This window comes from Vipera ursinii, assembly GCF_947247035.1.
Source record: "Vipera ursinii genome assembly, chromosome: 1".
In the NCBI taxonomy this organism is placed as follows: Eukaryota; Metazoa; Chordata; class Lepidosauria; order Squamata; family Viperidae; genus Vipera; species Vipera ursinii.
The window spans coordinates 286,522,190-286,550,055 of record NC_139512.1 but is presented as its reverse complement, the minus strand read 5'-3'; the positions used below and the strand labels follow the sequence as shown (position 1 = coordinate 286,550,055).

The 27,866-nt window shown below is 38.3% G+C and overlaps 1 protein-coding gene across 1 annotated transcript in view; it reads left to right on the top strand.

Moving 5' to 3' along the window:
* The first annotated feature begins 5,505 nt into the window (after positions 1-5,505).
* NID1 (nidogen 1) overlaps positions 5,506-27,866 on the top strand; it is a 63,159-nt gene continuing 40,798 nt past the window's right edge. Inside the window, exons 1-6 of the mRNA XM_083362027.1 lie at positions 5,506-5,729; positions 19,661-19,960; positions 22,496-22,725; positions 24,110-24,525; positions 26,101-26,250; positions 26,784-27,035. Of these exons, the coding sequence (XP_083218153.1) occupies positions 5,532-5,729; positions 19,661-19,960; positions 22,496-22,725; positions 24,110-24,525; positions 26,101-26,250; positions 26,784-27,035 (1,546 nt within the window). The 5' untranslated portion in view covers positions 5,506-5,531. The remainder of the gene's footprint in view (positions 5,730-19,660; positions 19,961-22,495; positions 22,726-24,109; positions 24,526-26,100; positions 26,251-26,783; positions 27,036-27,866) is intronic.

The window sequence follows — 27,866 nt, the reverse complement described above, 5'->3', positions numbered from 1 at the left end:
TTGGGGCTAATTCAAATATATGTATGGACAAAATGATTGAGAGTAAAGCAACACAAGAGTTATTCATATTTTTACAGACGTCTGCATCTGTGTTCTAGGTATGTCTTTGAACTCCATCTGTGGGGAAAGGGGAACAGACAAAAATTTTAAATATCAATTAATGACTAAAGGGTGACATAATCTGGACATCCTATGTATTACCATGATTAACCTCATCGATATACATGACTGCTCAAGGAATCAACATGACAACAACTTTACTGTTAATGCACTGTCTATTTTATAATAGTAATGCAAGTCAATAACAGCTTCTAGATGACCTTGATTGACTTTAAAAGAAAAATAAGCAAAGTGAGATCTGGCCAAAAGATGGGAGACCACAAGGAAATTCCAAGGATGTAGTCTGGTGAGCTGAAAAAACATTCTTGGAAGAAGATAAAATAAATCACTTCCACATTGTTTGTAAGAAAACAGTATGAATATGTAGTCATTAGGAATTCTGTCTGTTGAGAGATTCTTTATGGATCTCTTCTAGACATGAAAAAATGATAAATTACTCTGACTCACAGAACAATTGTGTGCACATCCCCACTCCCACAGATTTTGCCACTTTGTATTTCCAAACATTCAATTGTTTAAAGGCAATTGTAAACTTTCCACAAAACCTGTGGAGCAATTATACCTTGAAATCTGTTTTTGTAGGTCTATTCAGCAACAGATATATAATATTTAATATATTACATGTATGTAATATTCATACATCCAATACTCTTCCCAGATCACTCTTTCATCAACAAATTCACTATTTGCACATATCTGTAATCCTTAATTAGAGGAGCACTTCATTTAAAAAGCAGAAATGTTTCATTAGTTTCCAATATGTTATTTTTAATCCAGTATTTTGTTTTGTTGACTTCAGCTATAAAAATTCAGAGAGGTTATGAATCAAGAAACATGGAGCATATACCTGAAGGCACATATCATGCTTAGTATCAAAAATTATGAGCAAAGAATGACTTGGGTTACAAGATGTTTGCTGTCGGTTCCCATATCTGACTTATACAGAGAGGTTGTGCTAAAACAAGGCAAGTTGAATTACTTTAGTAATCTACGAACAAAAATCTGACAAGTGTGCAACCACTCCCATCTTCTCAATCTATTACCTATTTTTCTATGGTACTTTAATATGGGTTAACAACTTCCTCTTAGCTATGCCCCCATATGGAACCTGAAAGAACTGCTTTTTTCATCACAGAATAATAGAAAATGCTTCCTTGGAAAAGACTCTTCAAACACATTATTTCTGCTTGTTGAAATCGGTGCATACAGCTTATACGTTGTTTAAAAACTTACAATTTGTCAGATTTTCACAATTCTAGCTTCTGTAGTTTTCCCACCGATGAACAGCAAACCTACAGGAGAACATAGCTTTGGTCTAGTTCAGGGGTAGGCAACCTCGGCTCTTTTATGACTCATGGACTTCAACTCCCAGAATTCCTGAGCCAGCTAATTGCAAAATTAATTGCAAAATCTTGTGTACTTTCTCAGGAGCTGATTATTGAATAATTGCTTTACAAAGCAGGCCATTGCTTCTAAACAAATGTACACTGTGTATAGTGTACAAAAGAATGTCAAGCCATATTTGGAAAAATGTGTGGGTGTTTGTTTTGATTCGTAACTTCTAAATAGAATGAGCTGCATTAAAGCCAAAGAGACTGAGGTCAAGAAGGATAAATAGTTGCAATTCATGGAATTATAGTCTCATTCCATGGATCTGGATAATGTTATACTAAAAGAAATTTTAAAAGTTGGCTACATTTGAGAGTTCTGCTCTGCATCCCCTCCCTTCTGGTAGGATCATACTATCCCGGGGGACAAAAAAAGAGCACTCACCTTAAAAGAAGCGATTTTTGGAAGGTTTGAGTAGTGAATTAGACTGGAAGGGTGGAGGGTTTGCTATCCCTGCTAAAGCTCAGGAACTTTAGAGATACCTACAAGGTCTGGCAAGTTGCTAATTCCATTGATGAATATTCCAACATATTCTGCCGACTGACTGACAATTAACTTTTTCACAGTTATCTTAGTGTATTTCATGCAACTTTGCAAAAGACAGAGAAACAGAGAGAGAGAGAGAGAATGCAACAAAACAATTGGAGCGGCTGGAATGCACTTTTCTAACAACCACATTTTTTCAAACTGTAAATAATGTTCCAGAATGCATCGAGAAATGAAGAAAGCTTTTCCAGGAATCATTAAGTTGCGACACACATACTCCAAGAACAAGCAATATATATTTCCCCTCTTCTTTTCTTTCCCTACACAGAGAAGGAAACAATTAATTGAAATGAGGCAATGAATCTGAGGCACCCAAATGGGAAATATCAGAAAGCTATCCCAATTTTATGGAGATGTAAGTTCTCAGATCTTGATTTCCTGGCAATACTTCCATAATGGCTTCTTTCCCTGATTTGAAGAAAGGCACTGGCCTGTAAACCAGTGAATTAATAAGAGGCAATGGAATGTGGTGACTGTTTCCTGCTCAGCTTATAATGAGCTGTGTTCTATGCATCAAACACAATTCCTCTTTCAGTGGGTTGATGCCTAGTTCTATGCAAGCTCTTTCACTTTGACAAAGTATTACATTTAATTGAATACTTTAAAGCTGGGAGGGAGAGAGGAAGAGAGGAAGGGAGGGAGGTAACTAGATTTATTTTTGCAGCATTTCTTTTATATTTTTCAGTCAGCTCAAAAATATATGCATTTCCCATTCTCAACAGAATTTTCCATTACTGACCAGCCGAGACAGCTGCAAATATACTTAGTAATTTTAAGTAATAAACATCATAATTTGGTTTTTGATGTCCTCTACAACAAGCAAAATAGTCAAAATATGTGCTCAGAACACATTTTCCCCCAAACAATTTAAAAACAATAACTTGAGAAGTAATTGGTTTTTTCCACTTCATTTTATTTAACTCAAACTCTACTATAAAACTAAAAGCCCATGTCTTTATGTCTGCACACACAGAAGATGGGTACAAAAGATGGGTGAATCATTTGACTAAGTTAAAAGGACAGGCGTAGGACAGACAAGACTTCAATCCACATGGGATTATCTGATAAACAACTACCGTAATTGGGGGCAAAGGAGACTGCAGAAGTCAATAGATAAGGCTTAATCCTTTATTGCATCTGTATTTTGTCTGCTAAACTTTAAGTATGTAATCTTTGATAAATCAAAGTATATTTCCATCTTAAAGCATCTCGGTTAGCTAAAGGAATAAATATGGACGTGCTTATTTGGTCTGTATGCTGCCTTTCAGTTTGAAATGAACACCAAAGGTGAGTTGCAGTTTAAAACAATTAAAATAAGTATCTTTAAATAAAAATGATTGCCTTTTAAAGGCTTAACTTAAGAGGTATGTCTTCTGTAAAGATAGAGTGAGCGGGGAGCATCAAAGACAATGTATTATTAGAAAGTCCCAGGAGAAGATGCTTTGGGTGAGGTTCTTTGAGAGTGAACATCTTTAAAGGCCCCCCTCTTATTGTAGATCTCTATTCCTAAGGTCCCTAACAGGAGGAGTGATTCTTCAGACAATGAGATCCAAGCTTTTTAAGGCTTTAGAGGTCAGACCAACACTTTATGATGCTCAAACAGCATTTGGCAAACTGTTAATTGCTTAGAACTGGTTAGCAGCTTAGATCCTAGACTTTGCACCAAGTGAAACTTCCAAACACTTTCAGGGGGAAGCCCTTGAAAGCACCCTACGAGAACCAAGACAAGAAACAACTAAACATGAACAACTTTTGCCAAATCCAACTGACTTGATATATTAGGATTAGTTGTGGAAATAACCTCCTTGCCACAACCACCACTGTTGCAAATAAATAATAATTGATGACCATGATAGTGGCACGCTGTGACATCTAATACTGTCTTTATTTCTCAGGTCTGGAGATTAGGTAAGCCCATAAAATATTTGTCTTTTTTATGATTTAAGTTGAGTTTGTTTTTGGACACCATTATTACTTTCATTTTTGTTGAGTTGTGTTTGATTTTATCCCTATGTGCTGCATAGACCCACAATTGTCACATAGGCACCTATGTAAATTGTTTTGATTTAATTAACTAATGTTTCTTTCCAAATATTTATAGAGGACTTTATTGAATATAAAATAACTTAGTGAATGATTTACTATGTGGTATTTATACTGTGTATTCATTTCATGATGTGAAGGTGGTCAATAAATTAATGTGATTCCAGCACAAAGATTAAACACATACAACTTACAATAACTCATTTCCTTCCTCATTACAAACAATATAATGGATATTTAAAACTGTTTAAAGGATTTTTAAGGATTTGATTATTTTGGGAGGACAGTTTACTGTCATACTATAGCAAATAAATGCACAGGATCTCAAGATTACATAGTCAAAGTTGTTCTTTCCTTGAGTCATAGATCTTTGCAGATTATGGTAGAAGAAGTCTTCAGATTTGTCATATTGGAGCTAGAATTCCCCAGCTAGCATGCTGGCTGGAGAATTCTGGGGGTTGAAATCCAGAGATTTAAAGTTATTAAGATTTATCACAATACACACAATACACACAATAAGGTTATATCCAGCCTTAATACTTAAAGTATTTTCTTTGAACTTAGGGAGTTCTGATTCCCAATTTTTTAACCATAATAACCACATGATTCCCAACCTCTGCTCTAAATTACACTGTTGAAATGAACAAAGACTAGAATAAAATTTATTACACTTTCTTGCAGAAGATTCATAAGCACTGGTCACTTTCTGATAGGCAGAACAAATGCCTGGGCTGAGAATTATTTAATTTTAAGTGTGTTTGTCCTGTTTTTCATGTTTTTAGATTGGTGACCAAGGTGACAGTACCTTGGCTTTATTAAGCACCCATTTCAGATTGATTCTGGGCAGCGTGCACAGCATTTAGTTAAAAAAAAACAATAGTCAAATGCTTTTCAAATACAACTCTGTATTCTTGTCAAAGTGCCTCAAGTCTAAGAGGAGCACTTGGCCCTGAGCACTTTTTCTACAATGGGATGCTTTTCCAGATGCTTTTTCTAAAAAAAAAAGGAGGATGAAGCAAATCCACAGAGGATAAACGATCATCCTAACCTGAGCCATTAAATGGCTCATAATACGGACGGCTACTCACGCGAGGCGAGTAAGAAACAGAAGAGTTCGTCTTACAGAATGTGACCGTAGGAGCTCGTGGAAGAAGGCGGGAAAAGAGGACGGGGAAATGGGAGGAAGCTAAGCGATCCCACGCTTCCAGCTTTTCTTTTATGGCTTGGGGTGGGGGGTGGGGGAGGGAAGCCAAGGCAAGTCCAAGCCTTGCGATAGGGTAGCTCTCTCTCAACCATCTATTGATTGGTCGGTTCCCCATTCTAGCGAGCGTCTCCCCCTCCTCTCTTTCCTTCGCAGCCCCGGCGGGGTTTAAAACTTGTAGCGCGTCCCGCCGTTCTCTCGCCCTTGAGGTGACTCGAGAAAGCGCGGGATCATGAGAGGAGGGCTGAGTTTCTGGGCGCTGCTGGCGCTGCTGGCGCCGGGGGGCTGCTCTCCTCGCGAGGGCTTCCTCTTCCCTTTCGGCTTGGCTCGGGGCGACGAGGCGTTGGAAGCGGGGGACGATGTCAGCTCCGCGCCTCTCTTGCTCGAGACGCCGCTGCACTTCTACGGCTCTAGCGTCCACTCCCTCTATGTAAGTGCCCGGGAGGTGAAGGGAAGGGAAGGGAAGGGAAGGGAAGGGAAGGGAAGAGAGAGAGAGAGAGAGAGAGAGAGAGAGAGAGAGAGAGAGAGAGAGAGAGAGAGAGAGAGAAGGAGGGGCCACGGCGAATGGATTCGGGCAAGGGGGGGGGGAGGAGGGTCCTGGAATGTGATTTCCAAACAAGGAGCGCGTCAGGATGGTGAAAGGAGGGGGGGAAAAGAGTGAACCGGAGTTGCTGTCACTACGTGTGGAAGTGTCTGCTGCTGCTGCTGCTGCTGCTGCTGCTCGGGCCGGCAGCCAAGGAGGAGGAAGCTTGCTCTGATAAGCGGCTGCTTCATCCCTAAAAGGGAGAATCGCTGGCTTGGATGAAAGCATCAGGCTAGCAACTAGGAAGCTGAATTCTTGTCCCGCTTTGGGCCGAAGCCAACTTGGTGATCCTGGGCAGTCACTTTGCTGGTCGGCCCTAGCCAGCAGACGGTGCCAAACCCACTGCTGAAAAACCGTCCCAAGAAAACTGCAGGGACAAGTCCCAGGAGGTTTCCAGGAGTCCAAAAAAAAAAAACAAACCTGACTTGAAACTGAAAAGTCTGAGAAATTGAAATCTTCCATGCTGTCTTCCAGAAAGCTAGATAGATAGATGATTCCTCAACTCAAGAGAGACTTTTCCTTTGCTTGTTCCTTGAGTGAGATTCTCTTGATCCTGCATGACTGCAGTTTGGATTGTGCCTTAGGCAAGGCACTCAGTCTGTGTTCAGGGCAATGTTATTCTTCCATCTGAAATTGATTGTAATTCTGCACAAAACCTGGAGTATGGATTTGTAAATAAGCATTCCTAATAAAGAACAGACTTATACATTCCTTGTAGTTATCCTCCATCAGGCTATTCTAAACTGAATGGTGTCTCCTGAATTTGTGTGAACCTGGGATGATCTGATATAAGTGGAGTCTTTTCTATAAAATGTCAATGCCCGAGAAGTTGCATGGGATATTCGGAAGAAGAAATTATGCAGGAGGAGGAAAGCAAGGAGATGTTTTGGGTGCGGTGGGAAGGATTTGTTCGGAGTTGTTTTGGCAATTAGGATAGACTCTTACTAATTCCAAACAAAATAGAAAGCAGATGGTCTTTGTTTTTTCCCAAGATTCACAATCCTAACTAGAAAAGACATTGTTACCGTCATTTCAGCTGTGAATCCACTGGACTTGCAGGTCATGCAAATGAAATAATGATCACGCATGTCAGGCCAAAAAAGCAGACCTTGTTCTGTTCTAAATATTTACATTCCTTTCTTAGTACTGTTCAAGCCACGGATCTAATCCATGATTATTCTTTCACGTTGATTACTGGTTTGATTTGATCTGATCTTGGTTTTTCTCAGCATGGTAGGGATTGGAACAAGGATAAGGTTAGGTCATCTTGCTTTTCTTATGGTACTTAAAACTATGCATTGAAAGTTTTCAGCATATGTGGGTTGTGTTACATTCGGGCACATTCTGATCTCGTTCAAACAGCCAAATCCCATAAAATGCTTTCAACAGTGTGGTAACACCTATTGACTGTGACTGTTCTTGAAAAACTTAAGCAGAGATGCACCTGGTTAATATTTGGATGGGAAGCCATTAGGAAATACTGGGTTTGTAGGCTGGAGTTGAAAAAAAATATCCCTAGAACTAGTTAAGCTCTTTCCATATGGCTGCCATATGGATGTATTGCTGAAGTCCCCAGAAATTCAGATTGATGATAAGGAAACTTTACAGTAGCAAGAAATGAAAGGCATTTATTCAGAGGTTGTGTATGTCATTTTTGTAAAGCTGTGTCATTCATTCATTCATTTTTGGACTAAATCTTCAGGAAATCTAAGGTTTACATCAGAGGTGTCAAACACTGGCAACTTTAAGACTTCTGGACCTCAACTCCAGAATTTACCAGCCAGCCATGCTAGTTGGGAAATTCTGGGAGTTGAAGTCCACAAGTCTTAAAGTTGCCAAGGTTAGACACCCTTGGTTACACTATTCTCTTCAAAGTAGTTTGGTAGACCCAACGTGCCTGTATATAAGTTAAATGTATCAGCTCCTCCTCTACTGGGAAGACTGTTAATCTTCCCACTAGAGGAGGGGGCTGATACATTATATATACCAGTCAAGACAGGGAAACGTTTTTTGTTTTTTACGATAGTGGTTGCATTGCAGTTGAAGAATTATCTGCCAGAATTTGCTCACCAAGCATTTTCAGTACTGTCTTTTATATGCCGTCAGATGAAGAATTCTTTTTTGCCTTACATTTCAATTGTTGAGGCTTTATGTTATTCCACATTTTCATGTTGATTTATATTCCTAAATTATTCTTGGTTCTTTGAGTCCCTGTAATTTTATGAGATATACTGAACATTTATAAATCTGTTATTTTAAATCTAGAAAGATTTAGAAAAAGCATATAAAATTATTGCAGGTCACAACATTGCTGTAAAGTTACCGGTACTACACAAAATGTAGATACTGCACTGATATACAATGAAGCTGCTGGAACCTGCAATGAGCATTTCCTGGGGTAGAAGCTGCCTTATGTACACATGAAACAGCTGTTTGGCTTTAAGACCATAGAGCACTTTGCCAGCATCCATTAATTCCAAAAGACAGGAGGAAGGAATAACAATTTAAAGGGTATACAAATCATTTACATCTTTTTTCTGGTGGTAATTTATCAGCTGTTGTGTACAGCTTCATTCTTGTTTCAACAAAGATTCTAATCTGGCTAAGCTGTATCTTAGAGTCTTCTGCTAAGTGTAGACAAGCTAAATTTTGAAAATATCAGGGTGTGATTTACTCTTGATACTAGTTGGGGAGTCTCACAAAATGTTCTCCTGTTGTTTAGTGGGAAACACAAGCAGGATAATGTTGTTGAACTTGGAAGACCTACTTGGGAGTTTCTATAGCATGTGATTGATAATTTTGGGCCACACAATGCTGGGCTAGAAGGACCTTTCATTTCATTGAATATAATTCTGATGTTTGTGAGTAATGATTTTCAATCCACATGTAAGCAGACAGCAACAACTAAAATCTCAGCTTTGGGTTTCTCTCCTGTGTTCTACTTAGTTTGCATGAGATACAATCAGACCAAAGCATTTATTAAACAGAGTATAGCAGACATAGTGCACCAAATGGACCTAGCTAGTACCCGAAATTCTATTTATTGTGAATCCAACTTTGTCTCCCTTTTGGCACACCTTATTAAACTCAAAATGCCTAAACACTGAAGGGCCTTTACTCTGGCACAGTGTCATGCCCTCCCCTCAAGATGTGGTCAAAGACCAATACAGAAAGATTCCTTACCCAGAGAGAGAATGTTCCTGAGGCTCTGGACAGACAGAAACAACTGAGTATGTGCTCCTCCAGTGCATGTATTGCTGAGAAATTCATACTAGCTTCATCTCACCATTACTGCATAAATACTTAGGCTGTATGGGACAATTTTATGCCATCCTGCTGCTTTCAGCTCCTGCCCACCTAGCAGTTTGAAAGCATGCAAATGCAAGTAGATTAATAGGTACCACTTCTGTGGGAAAGTAACAATGCTCTGTGTGTCTTTGGTATATAGACTTGCTGGCCACATGACCATGGAATGGTCTTCGGAGAACACTGGCTTCCTTGGCCAAGAAACAGAGATAAGCACTGTGCCCTAGAGTTGGACACAACTGACGGATACTACTCCTGCTACAACGTACAATGTTGCAAGGGTCTGTGCAGTATTGCTCAAAATTCATTAGATGATGACCTGTGCTATAAACTAAATTTAATGAGCACCTAGTTTTCCATATTAAGAATGTTCTGTAACCTGCAAGCCACATTTTAAGAATTGCTGTGCTACAACTGCAAGATGCATATCCATGTATAGAGGAACAGTGCTGAACTAATTAATTAATTAATCAATCATAGTAGCCAATCAAGTATCCTGTTCGATATTTCTCAAAGTCCAACTCCGGCCAACTCTGCTGGATGATCCTTCAAAAATATAATGCAGGAGATAATGTAAGAATGACTTTCTCCTTTGCAGGTTATTGGGGAGGTCCACCATTTGATCCTCCTCACATTCTCTAGCCAGAGCCACCACCTAGGCCCACTTAGCAGTCAGCTAGCCAGAGTCTGCCCACCACCTCACTTTTGCAGTGGTTTTGCTCCAATCTTCAGAGAATGTTGACTGCTAAGTTGCCTCTTCTGTATTAGCTATATGAGATTTAGATCATCAGGTGTCATCAATACGGATTTCCCTCCCTATCCAAGAGATCCAGGAGTCAATGTCAAATACTGGACAATTGTGTGTTGTGAACTGGCACTGAACCAGTAATGTGAAGCTGACTCCTGCAAAGAGGGGGTTCTGTAAATTTGTGCTTCCCAGGTATTGGTATTGGGTAAATATCCCGTTCTGAATGGTATTCTTATTTAGGACAAGTACAAGGAAATTTTAGTTGATTCATCTTGTTTCTGAAGGTTCCTATACATGAATACTCTGGCTACACTAATTTTTCCTAATTAAGAGCCTCCATTTTATTACTGTAGTAGTAATAATACAATTAACAATTTATCTTCTAGATTATTGGAATATGTGTTATGTGAAACTGCCCTTGAGGATTACACTAAAAGAAGCCGGTGCAGAATATAGCAGCTGGATACTCTCAGGATTAACTCATAAAACATAGATTCTAAAGGAGGTGATTGCACTGCAGCAAGTTCAGGATTTCACAGATGACATGTAAAGCACTGAATGAATTATGTTCTCGATTCTTGAGAGAATGCAGTTCTCTGTCTGCACATGTCTGTCCTGCTCCCTCCTATATTAAGATGTATTGAAGAGGCTCATTTATTTGGGCCACTATTGGGATTCATAAATCACAGAGGGACGCAGGAAGATAACAGATATGGAATATATTTGTTCTGAGTAAATCTGCTTTATTCCTATTGGTCACTAATATAAAGTAGAATTTTCTAGAAGCCTTCCTCAGAAATCACTCCAGTGAAAACTTCTTGGGATCACTTATATTTTCTACAAAAGTAATACTGTGTATTAGAATTGGTCTTTGGGTCAACAGATTTTAGAAAATCTATTCAGAATAATTGTTTTTCATTGTCATTGGAATTAAGTGGGACAATGGATATCATTACAAACCAACATTCATTCTAGAACAAGTTGTCAGTATATGGCAATATTTTATTTAGTTGTTAATACATTAAATAACTATCCATCTCTAAAGCCCCTGCTCTGGAAATGCTGGTATTCATGGAAAATGCAGATGAAGGGGGGAGTTCATTTCTCTGTTTAAAGGGATAGCATTGTATTCAACTAAACAGATTTTGAAAGCATTATATATTTCAAAATGTCACCTGCACTTTCAGCTATATTAACATGTTATAAGAATCTGTTCATTGTGAAAACAAACAGGAAACTGCTGTGCACTGAACGAGATAGCCGACCCATATAATCACTGTTAAGCAGTAACTCTTCACAATTTGAGATAAAAACCTCTCCCCATCCTGCCTGCCCTGATTCTTGCACGCTTTTTAATTGCCAAGTTTTAATTACAAGTTCTGCTGTATACAAAGTTATGGCCCTTGTGCCATAACCAAAGCTGCCATAGCTTCTTGGTATTACAGTAATGGGATGTGGCTCATGTATATAGTAATGTCCCTGTACTGTGTGAGATGATTGACATTCATATGAAGAATATCCTTGTTTGAAACACTGGACTTTCCCCCTCAAATCTCTCTTTATCCTCTTGCTGCTTTTTACAAATTCTTCTAGCTAACTGAGGCAGAACTATGCATAATGTCTGCAAGAGATGTGTTTACTTATAAATGTAAGTTACAGTAGTACTTAAAAGTTTATGAACCCTTTTGAATGTTCAATATTTCCGCATAAATATGACCTAAAATGTGACCTGTTTTCTACACAAGCCCTAAAACTAGAGCACCCAATAAACAAATCAAAAACATCATATTTGTCCTTTTATTTATTGAGGAAAATGATCCAGTAAACAACTTGAAGACTGGCAGGGTTGGCGCCATAAAGATATTAAAGATAATGTTGTTCCATAATGCAGAGACATCAACAAATGAGACATACTTCACATCTATGAACATGACACAAAATGGAATGAGAGAAATGTGAACATCTGTAGTTTGATTGGTTGTGCATTAAGATGAATTTAAACCGATTAGGATCGAATCCAATTTATTACTCATCACATTGTTCTTTCAGGCCAGAAAAAAATGCAGCTGCTTTATTGCTTCAGAAGAAGCTGATCACTTATTAAGAAATAACCTTTTCAAAATTTTTGAAGAGCCTTCAAAATATGTTTATTTGTTTGTTTATTTTTACTTATTAAATTTATTGACCACCCATCTTATTACAATGCAACTCTGACCGGCTTACAATGTTAAAAAAAAATAAAACTACAAAACCTATACACAAAGCAAATAAATACTATAAAAATGCAAGTACTCAATGTCTGTAAGTACATGAATAATAACTGCTAAAATCACGATTGTATCTTTGTGATTGTAAAATTAAGTTTCAATATCTTAGTTCTTTTTGTGCTGCAGAATTTGTGTTTGTGGCCCGGGTACAGAATTTTTATTTATTTATTTTGTTTTTGGCACCAAGGGCTCTGGGTGGACCACTATATAAAGCAGAAATCAGATAACAGCAGCATATATTTTAAAAATACAGTAAGAGAAATGACACATAAAATTGTGACTTTCTAAACATTATAGTTGGGTCTTTCATTGTTCCATATGATCTCTTTCCACATCAGTGAATATTCTTTGGAAGAATCAGATTGAGGCATTTGACCAGTGACAGCACTTAGATTTTGGCAGTAGAAAACTTTGATAGTTATTTTCTTATCAGAAGCAAATTCTGCAATAGCAAATCTCATTTCAAAGCACAATTATTCTTTTGTGGCTAATCAGTACCTGATGATGAATAGGCAGAAGTTAATGTTTCAGTCTTTAACTTTGATAAAACATAGTATTATATTAATGTTCTTGTTTTTGAGTCATATCTGATGAAGAGATGGATGAATAGTAATTATTTTAGCTATAGTAGTTTACACAATTAGAGCAAATTCTAAAATGTTTATTTGGTGGCATAAAGTTATCTGTTTTACAACATGTCAAATACTCTATTTCTGAGTTTTTATTATTTAATTAACTTGAATAAATTTTGTGATTTTGGATTAAATGATTAGACAATTTGAGGAAGTTATATATTTAAGGGAAAATATGATCTTTTGAGGTGTTATGAATAATCGACAAGCTAATTCTGGAGCTGAGGGATCTATTTATTCCTATCTTCAATTTGAAGTTAAGACATCATTGCAAAATTCCCTTATGATGTCACTTCAACAATATGATCCCATCATAAATCAGCTAGAAATGTGTAAGAACAAGTGTTTCTGTTACTTATTAAATATTTCTGCTCACTGATATCAGTGTTTTTAGAATGCTTTTTATAAATATCCTTGAATCAAAAATTCTGGTCTTTGAAAGATTTACCATTGGTTATCTTACCAGACAACCTAACTGGTTTTTATCTGTTTGCATCCTGTATATATTTATCCAGAAACATTACAGCTGCATCTGTTTGAGAAGGTTCTTCTCAGCCCTTCTGGGAAAGTATGACTATAGCAATTATCTTATCTTGACAAGGAAATGCCGGAGTTGTAAAGTAAATAGCAAATACGGAATCTGTTCTGTTTTCTTTTGACATCCTTGTAAGGTTTATGCCTCATAGCCAAGTAGCAGAATATTGAAAAAACAACCCTGTTAAATTAACATCTATGGTGTGATATACACATGAGGCTAAGGAAAATTGTGGGATGGATTGTGTTGGGGGAGGTAGACATAGTGTGAGCCAGAGGTCCACAACCTTTTGGGCACCAGGGACCGATTCCGTGGAGAAAGGTTTTTCCATGGACTGGAGAATATGTGGTTTTCTGTGCTGCCTGCATACCATGGATGTGGCTTTGCTTGTTTATGTGGACTGGTTGCTGACTGCTGCAGCCTGCTATTGGTACACGGACTGGGGGTTGGGGACTCCTGATGTGACATAATTATGCTAAGTCAAAATGTGATTTACAGTGCTTCGGTTAGCACGTGCAGTGAATTCAGCCATTATTATCTACAAATCTTGGTTTTTGTAGCTTAGCATGAAGTGTAAATCCATCTACATAACTTATGGTTTAGCATAGGGTGTGAAACTCAACCAGTACAATAATGTCATATCAAGTCACATTCTAAAAAGGGTTTTGTTGTTAGTTGCGAAGTCATGTCCGACCCATCGCAACCCTATGGACAATGTTCCTCCAGGCCTTCCTGTCCTCTACCATCTTCTGGAGTCCATCTAGGCTCACACCTACTGCTTCAGTGACTCCATCCAGCCACCTCATTCTCTGTCGTCCCTTTCTTCTATTGCCCTCAATCTTTCCCAGCATTAGGCTCTTCTCCAGTGAGTCCTTCCTTCTCATTAGGTGGCAAAAGTATTTGAGTTTTAGCTTCAGGATCTGGCCTTCTAAAGAGCAGTCAGGCTTCATCTCCTCTAGGACTGACCGGTTTGATCGCCTTGCAGTCCAAGGAACTCGCAGGAGTCTTCTCCAGCACCATAGTTCAAAGGCTTCAATTCTTTGGCGCTCAGCCTTTCTTATGGTCCAGCTTTCACAGCCATACATTGCAACTGGGAAGACCATAGCCTTGACTATATGCACTTTTGTTGACAGGGTGATGTCTCTGCTTTTTAGTGTGCTGTCTAGATTTGCCATGGCTTTCCTCCCCAGGAGCAAGCGTCTTTTAATTTCTTGGCTACAGTCCCCATCTGCAGTGATCTTGGAGCCCAGGAAAATAAAATCTGGCACTACCTCCATTTGTTCCCCATCTATTTGCCAGGAATTGAGAGGGCCAGATGCCATGATCTTGGTTTTCTTAATGTTTAGTTTCAACCCAAGTTTTGCACTCTCCTTCTTCACCCGCAACAAGAGGCTCTTTAGTTCTTCTTCACTTTCTGCCATTAGAGTGGTATCATCTGCATATCTTAGGTTGTTGATGTTTCTTCCGGCAATCTTAATTCCAACTTTTGATTCATCTAGCCCTGCCTTTCTCATGATGTGCTCTGCGTATAAGTTAAATAGGCAAGGCGACAGTATACAGCCTTGCCGGACTCCTTTCCCAATTTTGAACCAATCAGTGGTTCCGTGTCCAGTTCTCACTGTTGCTTCTTGGCCCGCATATAGATTTCTCAAGAGACAAATAAGATGGTCTGGTATGCCCATCTCTTTAAGGACTTGCCAGAGTTTGTTATGATCCACACAATCAAAGGCTTTAGCATAGTCAATGAAGCAGAAGTAGATGTTTTTCTGGAACTCTCTAGCTTTCTCCATGATCCAGCGTATGTTAGCAATTTGATCTCTAGTTCCTTTGCCTCTTCGAAATCCTGCCTGTACTTCTGGTAGTTCTCGATCCACATACTGCTGGAGTCTAGCTTGTAGAATTTTAAGCATAACTTTACTAGCATGAGAAATGAGTGCAATGGTGCGATAGTTTGAAGATTCTTTGGCACTGCCTTTCTTTGGAATTGGAATGTAAACTGATCTTTTCCAATCCTGTGGCCACTGTTGAGTTTTCCAAATTTGCTGGCAAATTGAGTGTAGCACTTTTACTGCATCGTCTTTTAAGATTTTGAATAGCTCAGCTGGAATACTGTCACCTCCACTAGCATTGTTGTTGCGCAGCTTTTCTAAGGTCCACTTCACTTCACATTCTAGGATGTCTGGCTCGAGGTCAGTGACCACCTCATTGTGATTATCAGGGCCGTTAAGCTCATTCTTGTATAGTTCTTCTGTGTAATTTTGCCACCTCTTCTTAATCTCTTCTGCCTCTGTTAGGTCCCTGCCATTTTGGTCCTTTATCATGCCCATTTTTGCATGAAACGTTCCTTTCATCTCTCCAATTTTCTTGAAAAGATCTCTAGTCCTCCCTATTCTATTGTTTTCTTCTATTTCTTTGCACTGTTCATTTAAGAAGGCATTCTTATCTCTTCTAGCTATTCTTTGGAATTCTGCATTTAATTGGGCGTATCTTTCTTTTTCTCCCTTGCCTTTTGCTTCCCTCCTTTCCTCAGCTATTTTCAAAGCTTCCTCAGACAGCCATTTTGCTTTCTTGCATTTCTTTTTCTTTGGGATGGTTTTGGTTGCTACCTGTTGTACAACGTTGCAAACCTCTGTCCATAGTTCTTCAGGCACTCTTGTCTATCAGATCTAATTCCTTAAATCTATTTGTCACCTCTACTGTATATTCAACAGGGATATGATTTAATTCATACCTGAGTGGCCTAGTGCTTTTCCCTACTTTCTTTAATTTAAGCCTAAACTTTGCAACAAGAAGCTCATGGTCTGAGCCACAGTCAGCTCCTGGTCTTGTTTTTACTGACTGTATAGAGCTTCTCCATCTTTGGCTGCAGAGCATATAGTCAATCTGATTTCTTTGTTGACCGTCTGGTGATGTCCATGTGTAAAGCCGTCTCTTGGGTTGTTGGAAAAGAGTGTTTGCTATGACCATCGTATTCTCTTGACAAAATTCTATCAGCCTGTGCCCTGCTTCATTTTGTACTCCAAGGCCAAACTTGCCTGTTATTCCAGTTATCTTTTGGCTTCCTACTTTAGCATTCCAATCCCCCATGATGATAAGGACATCATTTTTGGGTGTTAGTTCTATAAGGTGCTGTAGGGCTTCATAGAACTGGTCAATTTCATCCTCTTCAGCACCGGTGGTTGGGGCATAGACTTGGACTACTGTGATATTCAATGGTTTGCCTTGGATTCGAACTGAGATCATTCTGTCATTTTGAGGATTGTATCCCAGTATTGCTTTTCCTATTTTTTTATTGACTATGAAGGCTACTCCATTTCTTCTGAGGGATTCTTGCCCGCAGTAGTATACCTGATGGTCATCTGAATTAAATTCACCCATTCCTGTCTATTTTAGTTCGCTGATACCTAAGATGTCGATGTTTAGTCTTGTCATCTCTTGTTTGACCACGTCCAGCTTTCCTTGATTCATGGATCTTACATTCCAGGTTCCTATGGAGAAAAAATCTTTACAGCATCGGACTTTCCTTTCACCACCAGACATATCCACAGCTGAGTGTCCTTTCGGCTTTGGCCCAGTCGCTTCATTCTTTCTGGCGCTACTAGTACTAGCCCTCTGCTCTTCCCCAGTAGCATATTGGACGCCTTCCGACCTGAGGGGCTCATCTTCCAGCGTCATATCGTTTTGCCTTTTGGTACTGTCCATAGGGTTTTCATGGTAAAGATACTGGAGTGGTTTGCTATTTCCTTCTCCAGTGGATCACGTTTTGTCAGAACTCTCTGCTATGACCTTTCCGTCTTGGGTGGCCCTGCACGGCATAGCTCATAGCTTTATTGAATTACGCAAGCCCCTTTGCCACGACAAGGCAGTAATCCATGAAGGGGTCTTAAAAGGGTACTACAATTTTCTTTTTACTTATTTTACTTATCTGGATCACCAGGAGGTAGCACATGACCAATTTCATCATAAATTGGGACTTGTCAAATGTACCTAGCCAAATCTTTTCCCTGAACTGAGAACTAAAATTGGTGAATTATATACATTACACCATTATAATACTGTAGATATGAAAAAAGGAATGGGAAGAAATGGCATTTACAATATTAACTACAACAAATATGGGAAGAATAACCTGATAGAGAATTCTCTTCCACTGGTCATGCTATTTAATAAAAATGAGTCGGTAGACACTTGTTAGTCAGTGCAGCACACAATTCTCCTAAGTGTGTGGAATTGCAGATTAACAAAATGAGGAGGGATTGAAGTTGTAATAGAACACTGAAGTGGTGGAGCAGACGGTGACATTCCAAGGTAAGCACGATAGGTAGTCATATTAAATTTATACCTATATTTATTTTTAAAATAAAAGCAGTTCTTTGTAAGTAAAAAACCAGCACAACAAAGACCAGGGTTCCACTCTAACCAACAGGAAAGCATACAAAATAAAAATGTAAAACTAGGGATTTCTGGGAAGAGAAGGGAACAATCACATCACATCAAAGCAAATGAAGGCGAGGATTGCTTTAGCAGGATGTGTCAAAAGGTTCTCAATGGTAGGTCAAATAAAATGCCAGTTGTGTCATGCAGTTGCTTAAAAAAACCCAAAAAATATTTTTAGGATTTGTTAACAGAAAGATAGTGTCCATATCATGAATGCTTAAAATAATCAAGATGAATCAGAAATTCTTAACTCATAGACTCCACCCTTCCTTTCATACCTTTATAGCTGAACCTGAGAAGTCATAAGAGAAAGTCAAAAGAGAAACCATAAAAGTGTATTTTAACTAAGACACTTTAAACTAAATAAATCGATTTATAATCTAGTACACGATCCAAAGTCCTCTGAAATTAAAGTTTCCCTCAAACATATTTCATATCTCCTAAAAGCTCAGAATTTTGTAATAACTGAAAAGCACTGGAGCTCCACTCTGATCAGATCAATGCTGAACTTTGCAGAATATAATTATTACATTCTACTCTTAATTGCAATTGTATTAAAGGATTTTATTTAATTTGACTTAGAATAGATCCATACTGGTTTCTGTTATTTGAATCTAGCTATATATTTCCTAACTGCTCTATACATTTAATGCTATAAGTGAAGTTGCTACCTAAGATAGTATCATACAAAAAATAAAAATAAAAGTGTTGTTGAATGTCATATCAACTAAATAAAAAAAATTAATATTATGATAACCTTGTATCTTTATGCCAACCTGGAGAATACATTAAGATGTACAAATGCTTTTGACTCCTTCATTAAAGAATGTTGTCTGAGTTACAGCGAAATGTGTCTGTTATGGTCCTAAGTTTTAATCAATAATATCTCCAATGTTAAAACAAATAATAAGGGTGACAACGGGCACCCCTGCCTTGTACCCTTTTCAATGTTACATACTTCAGTCAAACTATTATTAACTATTATGCGGGCTGTTTGCTTTTGATATAATGCCCTGATTGGTTGTAAAAATTTATCCCCAAATTTCATTTTATCTAATACTTTCAACAAAAATTGCCAATCCAATTGATCAAAGGCTTTTTCAGCATCCAAGAAGATCAACGCTGCAGGGATCTGATTGTTTCTTTCCAAAAATTCCAACAAATCTACTACATGCCTCACATTGTTCTTCATTTGTCTACCACTTATAAGCCCAGTTTGATCACCATTAATTACTTGTTGCAGTACCCTCATTAGTCTGTTAGCTAGAACTTTAGCAAATATCTTGTAGTCCGTGTTCAAAAGTGATATTGGCCTATAATTTTTTACTTGGGTGACATCAAGAGATAAAAGCAGTTTTTCAAGACGGAGGTACCCCTCCTCCCATTTGAATTGTCTGAAACAATTCCCTTAATGGCTTCACCATCTCTAATTGTAAATTTTTGTAATACACAGCAGTCAATCCATCCGTACCTGGCTCTTTGCCCACTTTCAATTGTTTAATTGCTGAAAAAACTTCTTCCTCAGTTATCAATTGGTTCATCTCTTCGATGTTATGGTCCTAAGTTTTAATAAGGATTGCAGATATTCAAGTTAGGCTGTGCCAATGCTGTGATGGTTTCAGGCTGTATCTTGGACTGCCTTGAGAGCTCCAGCCCCAATGGGTGATCCCTTCATTTTGGAAAATACACAATCTGCCTATTATTCAAATCTAGCAAATACACAATTTTTTTAGATGTTTACATATTTATAAATGTATATAAAATACATTTTTATGTTTTCAAAATGGGAGGTAAGCATTGCTTGATTGCATTGTATTTGAGCATTTGCAACACATACTTTTTCTTTTAACTAGGTTCTTACTAATGGCATCATCGCAGTGAGTGAGCCATCAAGAGAAGATGAGTATCTTGGTCAATTTCCTCTTAGTTTTGGAGGTCTTGCTCCCTTTTACGCTGACTTGGATACTACAGGTGGACATGGAAATGTGTATTACAGGGAAGATTCTTCCCCTGAGATCCTCCAACGTGCTGCCAAGTACATCAAAAGGGGCTTTCCAAATGCTACCTTTGATCCAGAGAGTGTTGTCATTGTTACCTGGGATTCTGTGGCTCCTTATGTAGGATCTAGACAAGATGCTACTTTACAAGTGAAGGTAAGCGGGTGACAGCCTACCGCTGAAAAAAATGCATTCAATGACTGTATTTTTAATGCTGAAACTCTAGATTATTCTGTGCATGTTTACTGAGAATTAATTCCCATTGAAACCATCTGGTTTTATCTCCTAGCAAATAGATTTAGGAGTGCAGCCTTAAAGTGTAAATTTATACATATTTCTCTAGAAAATAAGGCTCTCTTCATCTAAATGTGTGTTAATTAATTTAATTTTAATTACAGTTTTATCCTGGCATTTGAATAATGTTTATTTTTTTATTCTTTTGAGATATTTTGGAAACAGAATAAAACAGTTTAATAAGTAATGACTGATGAAAGGGAGTTTGTTGATCTGAAAAGTGGACCTTGCATCTGGAGGCAAATGCTAGGATAAAGGAGAAATTTAATAAATAACTAGTTGGACTCATTAACTGTTTCTAGGGATAAATTCTAAGAATAATTAAAGAGACATGCTAAAAAAAATACAATTGTAAAAATGACTCCTAGGCTAAAATTAGTCACATTAGGGTCTTAGGACATATTCATTTCTAAATTATATGACTTTGTGATATTAGAGAAATAGAGGTGAAACTCGAAAAATTAGAATATCATGCAAAAGTTCATTTATTTCAGTAATGCAACTTAAAAGGGGAAAATAATATATGAGATACTCATTACATGCAAAGCAAGATAGTTCAAGCCGTGATTTGTCATAATTGTGACGATTATGGCTTACAGCTCATAAAAACCCCAAATCCACAATCTCAGCAAATTAGAATATTGTGAAAAGGTGCAATATTCTAGGCTCAAAGTGTCCTACTCTAATCAGCTAATTAAGCCATAACACCTGCAAAGGGTTCCTGAGCCTTTAAATGGTCTCTCAGTCTGGTTCAGTAGGAATCACAATCATGGGGAAGACTGCTGACCTGACAGTTGTGCAGAAAACCATCACTGACACCCTCCATAAGGAGGGAAAGTCTCAAAAGGTAATTGCAAAAGAAGTTGGATGTTCCCAAAGTGCTGTATCAAAGCACATTAATAGAAAGTTATGTGGAAGGGAAAAGTGTGGAAGAAAAAGGTGCACAAGCAAGCAGGGATGACCGCAGCCTGGAGAGGATTGTCAGGAAAAGGCCATTCAAAAGTGTTGGGGACTTTCACAAGGAGTGGACTGAGGCTGGAGTCAGTGCATCAAGAGCCACCACACACAGACGGATCCTGGACATGGGCTTCAAATGTCATATTCCTCTTGTCAAGCTGCTCCTGAACAACAAACATCAGAAGCGTCTTACCTGGGCTAAAGAAAAACAGACCTGGTCTGTTGCTCAGTGGTCCAAAGTCCTCTTTTCTGATGAGAGCAACTTTTGCATCTCATTTGGAAACCAAGGACCCAGAGTCTGGAGGAAGAATGGAGAGGCACACACTGCAAGATGCTTGAAGTACAGTGTGAAGTTTCCAGGGTCTGTGTTGATTTGGGGAGCCATGCCATCTGCTGGTGTTGGTCCACTGGTCCACTGTGCTTCATTAAGTCCAGGGTCAATGCAGCCATCTACATTTTGGAGCACTTCATGCTTCCTTCTGCAGACGAGCTTTATGGGGATGCTGACTTCATTTTCCAGCAGGACTTGGCACCTGCCCACACTACCAAAAGCACCAAAACCTGGTTCAATGCCCGTGGGATTACTGTGCTTGATTGGCCAGCAAACTCGCCTGACCTGAACCCCATAGAGAATCTATGGGGCATTGCCAAGAGAAAGATGAGAGACATGAGACCGAACAATGCAGAAGAGCTGAAGGCCACTATTGAAGCATCCTGGTCTTCCATAACACCTCAGCAGTGCCACAGGCTGATAGCTTCCATGCCACACTGTGTTGAGGCAGTAATTGCTGTAAAAGGGGCCCAAACCAAGTACTGAGTACATATGCATGCTTATACTTTTCAGAGGCCTGATATTGTTCTATGTACACTCCTTGTTTTATTGATTGCATGTAATATTCTAATTTTCTGAGATTGTGGATTTGGGGTTTTCATGAGCTGTACGCCATAAGCATCACAATTATGACAAATCACGGCTTGAACTATCTTGCTTTGCATGTAATGAGTCTATCTCATATATTATTTTCCCCTTTTAAGTTGCATTACTGAAATAAATGAACTTTTGCACGATATTCTAATTTTTCGAGTTTCACCTGTACTTGCTTTGACACAAACAATTTAATGTTTCTTCTAAAAATTCTAAATTTTCTAACTTTCTTTCTTTCTTTAAGATCTTGATTCTGTATTCCAGCTTTTCTTAACTTGGAGCTTTCAGAAACTCCCAAAATTTTGAACCTGCATGGGAATATGGAATTCCATGCTTGCTAGGAATTCTGGGACTTGAAATTCAGTGGAATTGGAACATGCTAAGTTGGATAACCTTATTGTATTCTGCAATAAATAATTAAGCAAGCTGGCTTGTTTTATGAAATATATATCATTCAGGTGTTTAATTATTATTATTTTTAATTTTTGCAAATGAAATTTAAATCTTCCCCACAGAGAAACACATTCCAGGCTGTTTTAGCGTCTTCTGACTCTAGTTCCTATGCGGTTTTCCTTTATCCAGAAGATGGCTTGCAGTTCTATAGTACACATTCCAAAAATGATAACGCAGTTGTTCCAGCAACTGTTGGATTCAGTCAACCTTCTACATATTTCATCCTATGGGTAAAAGCTGGATCGTACAATATAATTGCTAACGATGAAGAGATCCTTAGGAATCTGTGCAAGTATGTTGTTTTTATTATTTTTTCCAAAATAATTTTGTATTTTCTAGTAATTCTATAAATCTTGTTAGTGTTCTTCTACAAATAAAATGTTACTCGTGTAAGTTGCATCACTTGAAGGACTCAGAAATCGTAGGTGGAGAGATAGCTGTGAATTTATAATGTGCTTAATCTTTTTTCTACGGTAAGAAACAGTTTTTTTTAAAGAATAGCCTAATGGACAACTAAGACAAGAAGTGGATAGAGGAGGAAGGGGTATGGTGGTATTAGTGTGTGTGATTTTATTAGATGTTCTTACTTACATTACTTAGAAGTTACAGAACCTGTTCACACTTAATACCATGATAGTAGCTTTTCATATTGGAAACTGCAAGGGTGTATTCAGACCTCACCTGAAGCAATGCGTTGCTGTAATAAGTGCCAGTATGGACGCGGTGGCTCAGTGGGTTAAGACGCTGAGCTTGTCGATCAGAAGGTCAGTAGTTTGGCAGGTCAAATCCCGAGTGCTGCGTAACAGAGTGAGCGCCTGTTACTCGTCCCAGCTTCTGCCAACCTAGCAGTTCGAAAGCACGTAAAAATGCAAGTAGAACTACGGTGGGAAGGTAACAGCGCTCCGTGCGCCTTTGGCGTTTAGTCATGCCGGCCACATGACCACGGAGACGTCCTCGGACAAGCACTGGCTCTTCGGCTTTGAAACGGAGATGAGCACCGGCCCCTAGAGTTGGAAACGACTAGCACGCATGTGCGGGGGAACCTTTACCTTTACCTATGGACCTTATGCAAGTTTATTGGGATAAAAGTTACAAGAGAACAAAATATATTTAGTAAGAAACTTTATACCCTACTAGAATATTTTTTTAATAAAAAAGCAATGCAAATGGATAGTTTTTCTTCATTCAAAGAGAGAAAGGCTTATAACATTTCCCAGTTGAAATGCTCATGATCATTCTGGGAACTTCCGTTGCTCTTCCTCAGAGAACACCAGTTCCAGGAAATAGAACAACAGTTGTAAGTTTCCAGCTTTTATTCTGCAGCTTGGAAGGCATGATTCTGAAATGAAAATATATATTAAATGGAAATGGATTTCCTATTCTTCACAATTCAGGTCTGTGGTGTGCTCTGTATATGTGTGTATACTGTATGGATATATTTACTTTTTCTAAAGTCATAAGTACCCCTTAAATATTATTTAGTCTTGTCCAGCAACTCTTACCCTCAGATCTTCCCATTTAGGGTTGAACCAAACAGTTCATGAAGATTATCTTACCACAGCTATTCTTATAATTTGTGCTGTGGAACATAATTTTTTTTAAAAAAATATTTGCAATGCTTGAGCATGCCTTGCTTAACATATAGTTCAATTTTTTTTGTGTGTCTTGGTTTTTAGGACCAGCAATTTGGGACAACCTGGAGTTTGGGCATTTGAGATTGGTGGCTCAAATGATATCCTATCAGCCAAAGGTACTCAATCTCCTGCCAGTGTAGAATACAGTGACTACGAGCAATTCCAGGAAGTGACCATAGACCCTTCCCTTCTCCACCAAGACCCCATTGAAATAAGCCATCCAGAAGTCTCCTATGATGTTTCTGACAGAGGAGATAATTTTCAGACTGGATACATCTTACCTCAGCCAGCAATAGAAGATGATTTTCAGCTTCCATACCAAACTTTAACTGATCAGCCTCCAGTTAAACTTCCACCTCCGACAGGGAAAAATCCACCTCTGCAGTTTCCAATTCACCAATTTCCCAACCAGCATGCTCAGATTATTGAAGTAGAAGAAGATGATGAAACTGGAATTGGTAAGATCACCTAGCAAAATATCTATTGATTATCTTTTGTAAACACTATAGGCTGTTTCGTGAGATACAAAAGTATCTACAGCGTGTCCATGGTATGATGAACAAACAGATATGAAGGAATCTCTCTCCCCACACCCAATTTCTAAATATGCACGGGCACAGGAAGTGTTAAAGGTCTCACAGCATATTTTTTTCCACTTGCAAACACGCTAACTTTGCATCTTATAAAAAAAAGTCCTCATTTGGGTGTTGATGAACAAAACATGTCTCCTATGTGAGCTGCCTTTACTACATATTTACTAATTAGGATAAGATAGGCAACCTGCAGTTCAAAAACTGAATTCTTCCTCCTAAACATTAGGAATTGGCCCATAAGCTGCATTGTCACTGACTTACATCTTGAGGCCCTTAGCTGCCTAAGAAAATAACCCTTCTCCCCACACTGCAAATTCAAAAGTTGTTCAGGATATAGGGAATGGCTTTGAAGGCCAGGATAAAGAGCCACTATCAAGGCAATGATCAGACAATCTTGAACCCATTCCAGGAAATCAGTTTGGGTAAATGTTTCAAAGGGGCCCCTCCCTGGTTCACGGAAATAGAAAATGAAGGAGGGGGAAGTACATTTAAACTTGCGTGATTCTGTTACTGAGACTGTTACAATAAAAGTAGCCTTGACCTAAATGGTTTTGGTTTTTTTTAGTCTAATCCAGGAGTAGGCAACCTTGGCTCTTTTATGACATGTGGGCTTCAACTCCGAGAATTCCTGAGCCAGCCATGCTGGCTCAGGAATTCTGGGAGTTGAAGTCCACGAGTCATAAAAGAGCCAAGTTTGCCTACCCCTGGTCTAGTCTACCTTGTAGGGCTTATAAAACTTTTGCCATCCTTGTATTAGATACAGAAAATATCATTAACTGAAATTAACTGAAGGGAAGGAGCTGGAATATTCAATAGTGCACTGTGAACCATTTGCATTCTTCTTTGTGGTTAAAGTCTATTGAAACAATCCTGACATGAACATCAGAGTTGGGGCATGTCATAGAGATGTACCCTTGTCAAACATTATGTGTTCTAATTTTGGATGTATTTCTTATTGCTCAATGGAGGCAATAATGAAGATTAAAATTCATAATGAAAAAAATACCAACAATTCAAAATAGGGTGAAACATTTTTAAAAGCTTGGAGAATGGAGGCTAGATGCAGCTGCTGAGGGAGGACAGTCTGGGGAGAAAGAGTGGTGCCAGGGATGAAAAAAGCATCTTGCTATCCATAAGTGAAAAATTGTAAAATTGGATTTTGCCATCTATCTGTTTTTTTCTGGCTCTATCAGGCTGAATTTCTATTCTGTTTCACAACCAGGAGAGGTTTGGGTGCCAGAGAATTAAATGTGGCAATAGTAATTCAGGAGTCATTACTTTTACAATAAGAAAGATATTCCTATATTATGTGGTTCTGCATTCTGTCCATTGTGTAGCTAACAAATAGGGAGATAAAAGACACCATAACTGGCTTAAAATTCTGTGAGCCTAACCAGTCTTCCTCAAAAAAGCACTGTATTTTTCTCCCCCTATCTATAGTGTTCCGTTACAATACAGATGTCCAGCAAAGCTGTGCAAACAACCGCCATCAGTGTTCAGTTCATGCTGTTTGCAAAGACTACCCAAGTGGCTTTTGTTGCAGTTGTATTGTTGGCTACAAAGGAAATGGCAGGCAGTGTGTAGCTGAAGGTAAACTGTTGGTTTCCAAGTTAAATATCTACAATATAGCACAGCATTTTTCTGAAGTCTCTTTTCTTTGGCGAATGTAAATGTTATTCTCTTGGAGCAGACTAGGCGCTGTGCAAAATCTTGTACAATATTCAGTCCAGGGTATAGTAGAGAACTCTGAAATACTTAACTTTCTGAAATGATTAAAGAAAATGTTATTAGCTACTACGGTATTTCATATTAATGCATAATTATTTTTAAAATGGTTAATCTGAAAAAGGGATTAATTCCACATTTTCCTGGTGTTCTTAAAGTTATTATTAAAAGAACACAACTTGCTAGTTGGTTAATAGCAATAGCAATAGCATTTAGACTTATATACCGCTTCATAGTGCTTTAGAGCACTCTTGGGGCAGTTTACAATGTCAGCATATTGCCCCCAACAATCTGTATCCTCATTTTAATGATTTCAGAAGGATGGAAGGCTGAATCAACCTTGAGGCCTCTCATGTTAACCAAGATCTACAATACATTTTACTGTTTTATTTTAATAGGTTCTCCTCAGCGAGTCAATGGAAAAGTCAAAGGACGGATCTTTGTTGGAAACAACCCAGTACCAGTTGTATTTGAGAACACTGACCTCCACTCATATGTTGTGATGAACCATGGGCGTGCATACACGGCCATTAGCACAATTCCAGAAACTTTGGGTTTCTCCTTGCTTCCTCTCGCTTCCATTGGGGGTATCATTGGATGGATGTTTGCCGTGGAACAGGAAGGTTACCAAAACGGATTCAGTGTTACTGGTAATTTTTAACATTTCTTCTTAAAATTATGTATTACTTATGTTATAATATTTGTTACAATTTCTACATTCCCATTGAGGAGGTTTTGTAAGCTTGTTTTGTAAGTTTATTATTTTCAGAAGAAGACAAGTAGCAAAATCACACCATAATATATTGTCTTTTCTTTCATGAAATATTTTTGCATCTTTCCCCCCATCCTATTAATAAAAATATAATAATCATCCTAATATACTGGGGTGGGGGTGGAAAAATCACAAAATATAAAAACTGGCAAATAAAAGTGAAACCACTGTGGCAAAGCAAAATAAAAATACTGTCAATAGTAATAGGCATTTTGGGTGCAGCCCCAAAACATCAGGAGCACTACTCAAACTCCATCAGACTGATAAAATCACCATCAGGTAATTGCAAAAGGCAGCTTTACTTTGGAACAGCTTACAATCAGTGACGACACCTTTAATAACATCAAACAACATCTGCCTATCCCAGGTCCTTGGGAAGGACTCAATAGGTGGGTAAAATGCCAAATCCAGTCTAAACATCTGGCTGATTATGCAACAAGCCACACAATAATAAAAGCAAGGAGACACCAAAAGCAGAAAATGAGATTGTGGACTCCAAGGATGAGCAAGAAAAATAGATCATAGGTTGTATGGTTTGTTTAAACAATTGTTTAAAAAAAAATCTTAGAATTCAGACGTAGTTTTCTTTCTCAACTATAGCTTGTTAACAAACTCACATTTAGCCATGTATATACATAATGCTAAACCAAAAGCAAGCAGTCCACATAAGGTTTGGCTGGTTAGGTGAACCAAGTCTAAAGGTTAATAT